Source organism: Gobio gobio (genome assembly GCF_949357685.1).
Source record: "Gobio gobio genome assembly, chromosome: 1".
Lineage (NCBI taxonomy): Eukaryota > Metazoa > Chordata > Actinopteri > Cypriniformes > Gobionidae > Gobio > Gobio gobio.
This window is the reverse complement of record NC_137097.1, coordinates 74557703-74567366: the sequence shown is the minus strand read 5'-3', so window position 1 is coordinate 74567366 and position 9664 is coordinate 74557703. Positions and strand designations below refer to the sequence as shown.

Below are 9664 nucleotides of genomic sequence, written 5' to 3'. Positions count from 1 at the left end.
ACACTAAAACATAACCTGAAACAGTTATATAATGTCTATCTAACTTAATAAAAAATGTGTATTCTACATTTCAGCTGATAAAAATAATTTGTTCTTTAGTCCCTTCCAGAAAACACCATTGCAATGGAACATAAGATGTCTTTATTTAGCATTTTGTCATTTAAATTCAACATCACTGAGCCCAAAGGCAGCAGGCATCATGTAGATCACTATTTTTGAAACAGTTCTGACCAAGTCCTTTCCCCGTGGCCCTTTCCAGCCTTGTGGAGGTGTACAATTTTGTCTCTAGTGTCTTTGGACAGCTCTTTGGTCTTGGCCATGTTAGTAGTTGGATTCTTACTGATTGTATGGGGTGGACAGGTGTCTTTATGCAGCTAACCACCTCAAACAGGTGCATCTAATTTAGGACAATAAATGGAGTGGAGGTGGACATTTTAAAGGCAGACTAACAGCAACTAAAATCCAACAAAATAAATAATGAACAAATAAAATATAAAACAACATGAAATTAGTTCATTGACAGTCTGCTTTTACATAGACTGCAAAACACTCGTTCAGTATCCCCTTCTAATGGCCTCACCCAGATATATGTCCTAGCCCAGTCTTTACTAAAAGAAAATGTTCTCTCTTTTTTTTGGCCGTTATGCCGACTTGTAAAATTTTAATTTACCGAATTATCCATTTGTTCTCTGACAGGGAACACATGGAATGAATCACCGCTCCACATTTTGATTGACAGCTGTCACAACCTACTAGTGACCGTGTTTGCTCCTTTCTTTTCAACCACTGGATAGGATTTAAAAACAGCTGTTGTATTTGTGTAAGGCGGGATGTTACTATGCGAAGCTATTAAATATAGGTGAAAATGTATGCCGCAAAAAGAAAAAATAAAGTGCTTCCTCTAGAAAAGCAAAATAATGCATGCATGGTTTCTTAATATGATCATTAAAAACCAACAGACTAATGAAAATGCGGGACATTTTCTCAATATGCGACGTGCGGGACAAGGGGTGAAAATGCTGTGCGGTAGGCTACAACTAGGGTTGGGTACCGAAACCCGGTGCCAATATGGCCCCGGTACTTATATAACCGGTATGTACCGGACCGAATCAGAACACAGATTTCGGTTCCTCATTTCGGTGCCAAAATTCAAACATGCTTTCGCGCTTTGGCTGAGCCAGAGACAGACGCTCAGCGCTGGTCACATCATGACAACTATTCTGTGTTTTCAACCACATCATTTACAACCACATCATGTTTATTTCAGGTTTCAGACATTGAAATGCTCATAAGTTAGGCTAGTAGCAAAACACACACACTGATGTGTATGAAAGCGGCTATGACAATCCTTTCAGACGGTTATAATTTGACTAACGTTACGTGTTTTATTCACATCAGATACATGCACATTATATAGTAACTATATAGTTTACTCTACTCTTCTTCCAGTTCACTGCTCACTTACTTTCATGTATTTCGTGAGACGAGAATTAACTCAAGTGTTGTAAATCCGACAGATCCGATTCTGAGGCGCAGACTAACATGGCGCCGCCCATTGCGCTTTATAGATCAACTAACACACATTCACTCACACATTTGAACATCAGATAGTTCGTGACACAGTTAAGAAGTTTGTGAATATTTTGAATAAAAAGAAAAAACGAAATAAACCGCTATTGCGGCTGTCATGTGAGAAACATGATGCGTCGCCATGGAAACATTAAGGTGACGCGTTCTAAAATATTTAGCCAGAGAATATGATCATATTTCAAAATAAAGCTGAAGCTGGTTTATAGCAGAGCAAGAATACAGACGACTGCTGTTATTACTGTAACTGTTATTAGAGTTATATTAGGCTTGTTGTAGTTGGGTTAGGTGGCTTAAGTTTTACTGTGAATTTGTAAATAAGTCAATAATAATTTGTAAATAAGTAAATTGTGTTTTGTATTTATTTATATTCATACATTTAAGTATTAAACTTTTAATAAATGGTTCAATTTAAATAAAAAAATTAAAAAATTAAAAGCCATTTAATGTCATCCACCTCGTTTTGAGCCTTTTTTTTTTTTTAAGTATCGGTTTAGGCACCGGTACCGTTTTAAAAGTATCGGAAAAACCCCAAACGATACCCACCCCTAGCTACAACGCAGAGCGGGACGGGTGGTCACCCTAGTTAGTGTTAGTGTTATTGTTAGTGTTAGTGTTAGTGTTATTGTTAGTGTTAGTGTTAGTGTTAGTGTTTTTGTTAGTGTTAGTGTTAGTGTCAGCGCCTCACCTCGAAGTCCATGCGGACGCCGGCGCTGTCGTCCATGCGGTCGCTCCAGTCTCTGCTGCTGATCTTCTGCTGCTGATCCGTCAGATAGAGCAGCTCTTTACTGCAGCCCTGCAGGAACTCATAGAGCGAAGACAGATGCTGCCGCCGCTGCTCACACGCCTCCTACACACACACACACACACACACACGATTAAACTGTGCAGAGATGCACTTTCACAGTTAAACACTTGTCGTTTGTGTAATTGTATTATATTTGAGGAGGTCTTACCAGTAGTTTTGCGTACTGCTTCTGAAGGGCAGATGAGTTATCCTGTTCAGAAGAGGAAACGTTCAAACCTTCACTATACACTAACCTCTTTATTACTTATATATATATATATATATATATATTATATAACACACACATACAGATAGAGTATACGTTTCAAAACTTGACTTAAAAACATGAATGTTGCCACATGAAGACTAATGGTGGAAAAATGCTAACAAATGTGTGTGTTTATGTTCTTGTGTGTGTGTGTGCTGTGTGTGAGAGTGTGTGTGTGTGTGTGTGAGTGAGAGTGTGAGTGAGTGTGTGTGTGTGTGTGTGTGTGTGTGTGTGTGTGTGTGTGTGTGTGTGTGTGTGTGTGTGTGTGTGTGTGTGTGTGTGTGCGTGTAGACTGACGTTGCTGTTCTCCAGGGCCGAGCGATACGCCTCGATCTGTTTATGCAGGATATTATGGGATGCGATCTGTTTCTCCACATCAGACAGAGTTGGACCGTAAGCGTGTCCCTGAATCGACATCTGAAACACACACACACACACAGCGTTACACACAGACACTCCATAACACACACACACACATCTCACTACTGAATGAATAATGTATAATGTAATAATCTCAGAGATGAATAATGTATAGCTGTAGTTCTGTATTTATGATTTTCCTTTTCATTTATTTATTTTCTAATTTATTTTAAATCTCAATAGTTTATTTAATTTTTGTATTTATTTATCTTTTTATACATGTACTATTTAATTTTTTTATTTTATTTTGCGTTACTTTGTGTCTTAATGTGATGTTTATCAAATTTGTATGTATTTATTTATACGTTCTAATATGTATGCATTTATGTAAATTAATCTTATTTTCATTATTTATCCTTACATTTATTTTAAATAACATTTTTAATTTATTCATCTTTTATACAGTTACTATTTTATTTTCTCATTTATTTTTGTTTCCTTGTGTCTTAATGTAGTGTTTATTTATTTTAATAATTTTTTTTTATATATTGTATTTATATATTTAAATATTTATTTAAATCAATCTTATTTTCATTATTAATTTATTTCAAATCTAATTTGTATTCATCTACTTATTTATTTTAATTGATTTGTTTGTTTGTTGTACTGCAACATTTATTTTTCAAACAAAATTTTATTTTAAATAGTATTTCATTATTTACTTATTTTAATACTCAAGTACTAATGTAATTTTCTTTATTCTACCTAAAATATAGAACATATAAAACATATAATAAACATATATAATAAAATGTAAAATAGAATAAAATACAAAATAAAATTTTAATTTTATAATCAAATTAATTCTATTTAAAACATATATTTTTATACATGTATTATTTGTGTATTTTATTTATTTGTGTTTCAATGTAACGTGAACTTATTTATTTTAATGTTTATAAGTATTTATTTATTTAATTGTGTTGGTTAAAATCAAATGAATGATTTTTTTAATATATAAATATTCAAGTTTCAAGTTTAGACGATATTATATAACTCAGAATATATATGTATCATTAATTTATTTCCGCATTTACTTTAAATGATTAATGCATTAATTTACTTATTTTTTAAATGTTTATATATTTATTAATTATTTATATAAATATTATATTATATATTTTTTATTTATTTTCTCGTAATGTAATGTTTATTTATTTAAATACATTTTTTGTTTATTTAATTATTTACTTATTTTGTATGTAATTTTTTTAACTCAATTTTATTGATTTATACTTTTAACACTTGAACCCCATCTTTAAAGCAGCAGATCACAGATTGTGTTGAAGATCATCAGAAGCTCGTCTGTGCCTTCAGACCGCTGTGTGAGTGATGTCATAGCACACGTTCCGCAGGTGTGTGTGTGTGTGTGTGTGTTCACCTGTTTGTCCGACAGCAGTTTGCTCCAGTCGACGCCGGGCGGCAGGTAGAGCTCGTGCAGCTGGCCGTACAGATCCCTGTAGGTGCTGCAGTGTTTGGACCAGCGCTCGTGCAGGTTCCTCACACTACGCACACACACACACACACACACACACACAACGTTACAGCTCAGCGCTCGCTCTCATGCATCTCTGGTGTTTGTGCGCAGGGTGTGATGTGACTCACTCCAGCTCGATCTCACTGGCCTGCGGGTGCTGGAGTTTTCTGGCTTTGCTGACGTCCATGAAGAGGTCCTTGAGGAGGATCTCGGCCTGGCACAGGTTCTCTGCGACGGGGCCCTGCTGCTTCAGCGGAGAGCCGTCCCGCTCCTTCCCCAGATCCTGATCACAGCAACATAGCATCAGCTCAGGGGACAGGAGAAGAGAAGAGCAGCGGCCCCAGCACTGAGCCCTGAGGCACTCCATACTCAACTCGGGATCGGTGGGACAGCTCTACATTTACTGTGTGTAAGTGTGTGTGTGTGTGTGTGTGTGTGTGTGATGGGTAGGTTTAGGGTCAGTGTAAGGGGATAGAAAATACGGTTTGTACAGTATAAAAACCATTACGCCTATGGAATGTCCTCACATTTCACAAAAACAAACATGTGTGTGTCTGTGAGTGAGTGAGTGAGTGAGTGAGTGAGTGAGTGTGTGTATATATGTGTGAGTGTGTGTGTCTGTGTGTGTGAGAGAGAATGTCTGTGACTGTGTGTGTGTGTGTGTGTGTGTGTGTGTGTGTGTGTGTGTGTGTGTGTGTGTGTGTGGTGTGTGTGTGTGAGAGAGTGTCTGTGTGGTGTGTGAGAGAGAATGTCTGTGACTGTGTGTGTGTGTGTTGTGTGTGTGAGAGAGTGTCTGTGTGTGTGTGTGTCTGTGAGTGTGTGTGAGTGTCTGTGTGTGTGTCTGTGTGTCTCTGTGAGTGTGTGTATGTGAGTGAGTGAGTGTGTGTGTGTATATATATGTGTGTGTGTGTGTGTGTGTGTCTTGCCTCGTCCAGCAGTGTCTCGGTCAGTAGCACGTTCTTCTCCACCTGATCTGCGTTCTGCTGCAAGCGTGTGACCAGAGCCAGCATGTCATTCACCTGCGACCTGAACGACAGACATCAACACACACACATCAACACACACATCACACGCATCATCAGCGCTCCATGACATGTCACCGGGAGAGTGTGTGTGTGTGTGTGTTTGGATGTTAACAGTCTCTTCATGTTCAGAGTCACTGCGAGTTTGATGTCGCGGTTGAGTTTCTACTTCCTAAATTCTACATCTGTCAATCACTCTCAATCTCATCTGTCCGATTAGAGCTCTGGCATTCCTGCAGGCACACCCAGCCGAGAGAGAGAGAGAGAGAGAGAGAGAGAGAGAGAGAGAGAGAGAGAGAGAGAGAGAGAGAGAGAGAGAGAGAGAGAGAGAGAGAGAGAGAGAGAGAGAGAGAGAGAGAGAGAGAGAGAGAGAGAGAGAGAGAGAGAGAGAGAGAGAGAGAGAGAGAGAGAGAGAGAGAGAGAGAGAGAGAGGTCACCGGGTGTGTCTTGTGGAATGTTGAGGCGGAACTCTCGGAATTCTGCCTGTTTTCTTGAGGAATGTCCACATGCTGAGATTCCAGCTCTGAGATGCCACGCCCTGGACGGCCCATTGTGTCCATAATCCAGCGTGTGGCGCTGCTCAAGTGTCAAGAGGACGACCCATGACGGCTTCTCAGAACAGATCGGGGTGCTTTATAGAGAGAGACTACAGGAAATATTTGTACTTTTACCATTTAATTAGTCATATTCAACATTTAAGAAAAAACCCATAACATTAAACAAGTTAAACGTGATTAAACCGGACTCAGAGTGACTCTGATGCAGCACACACTACACACACACACACACACACACACACACACACACACACACACACACACACACACACACACACACACACACACACACACACACACACACCATCTTAAAGGTACCTAAAGGGGACAAACAGAGGGAGATTTCCCTCATTCACACACAACAATCGCCAATCCATCAGCATGAGCAAATGAATCCCTCACACTGTTAGATTATAGGTCACACACACACCTATATACACACAAACAACACACCCATCTTTACATGGATCTGATGTGAGTTCTGCCCACCAGGACAGCCGTTAAACACACACTGTAAGAGTACGAGGGGTCGTGTGTGTGTGTGTGTGTGTGTCACAGTCTCACTTGTGTGATTCACAGTGATGTGTGTGTGTGTGTGTAGCAGGATACAAGGACACACAAACACACTCTGTGACTTGATTAGCTGGATAGACATCAGTGTGAAGTAATAGATGTGACTCACTTAATTAATGAGCATCACGACACACACACACACACACACACACACACACACACACACACACACACACACACACACACACACACACACACACACACACACACACACACACACACACACACACACACACACACACACACACACACACACACAGGTTTCTATTCTATCGCTCCAGTTCCACAGAAGAAATATGGGGCACAGCAAATGCATATTATGAACAAAAAAATTTAAATAATAATACGTTTTATATATATATATATATATATATATATATATATATATATATATATATATATATATATATATATATATATATATATATATATATATATATATATATATATATATATAATAAAACATTTTATAATAAAATTAATTAAAATAAAATAATATAAATATAAAAAAATCATAAAATATAAAAAATAAAACATAATAAAACATTTTAATTAAAGAAAATTATTATAATAATATTAAGCATTATAAAAATATACAAAATATAATCAAATGTAAAATAAAAAATATACAAAATATAACCAAATTAATTAAAATAATATAAAAAACAAACATTAAATGTTTTATTATATATTATTTATATTTTATGATTTTTTATTTTATATTATTTTATTTTGGTTAATTTGATTATATTTTGTATATTTTTATAATGCTGTATATCATTATAATAATATTTAATTTAAATGTTTTTTTTTCTTTTTTGTTACTTTATTTTAATTAATTTGATTATAAAATGCATATTTTAAATTTTATTTTACATTTGATTATATTTGTATATTTTTATAATGCTTAATATTATGATTATAATATTTAATTTAAATTTTGTCATATTTTATTTTTCATATTTTAATTAAATAAAATATTATTATAATAATATTAAGCATTATAAAAATATTCAAAATATAAAATAAAATGTAAAATATACATTTTAGAATTAAAACACAAAAATATAAACATCAAAATATATAAAAAAGTAATAAAAGATTTAAATCAAATAAAATAATAAAAATCTCCTTTTTGTGAACTCCTAGAGAATGAGCGTTTTCATTTGGCCGTTTCCAAAATGTGTGTACACATACATATTTTATCAAATTTAAAACACAATATGAAATAAAATAAACAATAAACTTTGACTCATCCATAACCATCATTAAAATGCCGTAAGACATCAAGCAGTGAGTTTAAGATAAACGTGAATGCCTGTCAAATTCACAAGAATAAAACACAGTTTCAACACTTTTAAATCACCTAATTATAACGGACCTCATGCATAATTAATAATGTCATAAAAACGCTTGTCTTTGGCTGTTGGAGCCCTTATACGTCTGAGTTTTCTGCTGTTTCTGCTCCGCTGTGAAGGTTGTGAAAGTGCTTTTGGGTGTTGTAGAGGAGTCTGTTCTGCTGCTCTATTGTCTCATTGTGTCTGTCAGGTTGTGATACATAAACTCGTTTACTCAGAATATGCCATAGTGTAGACGTCCCACCCCATACGGCACACACACACACGGCTAAACCGCCACAACCAGTCACACACACTCTGACTGGTCGACAGCATCCCCTCTGCATGTAGTGACTGTATAAACCTGTAGAACACTTCACAATAAAGTCCCATGGGTTATCATGATTTAATGCATCTCGTCATGCATTACGTGGCAGAAATGCCATTTTCCCAGTGCATTATCAATAAAAGCGTGTGTGTGTGTGTGTGTGATACGGCCCTGCCCTGTCATAAAGATAAATCACAACACACACACACACACACACACGAGCACAGTCCGCTTCTCCTCTTAAAATGACTTTAGGTCGATCTGTCAATCATTCAGCTGTGCATTAGAACTAAAGGTTCCATTCGGAATTCTGTCAGACGCATCATATTTAGAACCTTTCAGGAGTTCCATCATGGAATCAAGTCGAGGATTTAAGTGTCAATCATTGGTTTTAATGAATTAAACAGCTCATTAAAATCACAGAAACATCAATAAATCGGCAGTTATTATTAAGAACATGGTAACTCACTGTCCGGCCTTCACAGGACTGTATTCCTTCTTCTTAAACATCCTGCGTCCGCGTGCGATCCGTGCCTCTGAGTGTGTGTGTGTGTGTGTGTCTTCTGTCCTCTGTTATGGTGTTGTCACTTCCACTGGCTCCGCCCACTGAAACAGGTGTGTCCCGTTCAGACTGGCCGTACCTGTTCCTGCCCTCTGAATTCCTCCGGCAAACTCTTCGCCATCGTCGAAGAACAGCTGATAAATCATAAAAGAGTGTTAATGTGACTCAAACACACTGAGACTTCAAGCGTGATGAGGAAAAGAGATCTCCTGTAGTACAGCAGGTGTGTGTGTGTGTGTGTGTGTGTGTGTGTGTGTGTGTGTGTGTGTGTGTGTGTGTGTGTGATGTGTGGTGAAGGAGGAATGCAGCCCGTCCAGTCTCACTCTCACACAACTCAAAAGACGAGCATTCACCCTCCCACACACTGCATGCTTACAGTTTGTAATTACGCCATTTGGGTGGCAGAACACACACTGACCTCTGACCTCTGACATGCACTGGTGTGTGTGTGTGTGTGTGTGTGTGTGTGTGTGTGTGTGTGTGCAGGCCGCAGGGCATCTCTAATGAGAGGGATAGTCATCACAACTAAAGCACAAGTGATTACAGACTAACCTTTTTTTTGAGAATTTAAAAGTACAAATCCTGAGGCATTTACTTGAAATCCTTAAATTAAAGGCGCAATATGTAAGATTTCTGTCTCTATGAAGCCCCTCCTTCTGATTGGTCGGCTGGAAAAGTGTTTGGGAAACGTCCCGCCCCTTTACCATAAGCAGCCGGTTTCAACACACTACTAACTAACTAACTCA

General features: G+C 37.2%; 1 protein-coding gene across 1 annotated transcript in view; it reads right to left on the bottom strand.

Annotated features, from left to right (window-relative positions):
- The window catches only part of evplb (envoplakin b), a 28081-nt gene extending 19173 nt beyond the window's left edge, over positions 1-8908 (bottom strand). The window contains exons 1-7 of the mRNA XM_079813855.1: positions 8826-8908; positions 5466-5565; positions 4668-4822; positions 4444-4567; positions 2940-3059; positions 2544-2585; positions 2276-2437 (exon numbers count right to left, since the gene is read on the bottom strand). Of these exons, the coding sequence (XP_079669981.1) occupies positions 2276-2437; positions 2544-2585; positions 2940-3059; positions 4444-4567; positions 4668-4822; positions 5466-5565; positions 8826-8866 (744 nt within the window). The 5' untranslated portion in view covers positions 8867-8908. The remainder of the gene's footprint in view (positions 1-2275; positions 2438-2543; positions 2586-2939; positions 3060-4443; positions 4568-4667; positions 4823-5465; positions 5566-8825) is intronic.
- Positions 8909-9664: the final 756 nt, after the last annotated feature.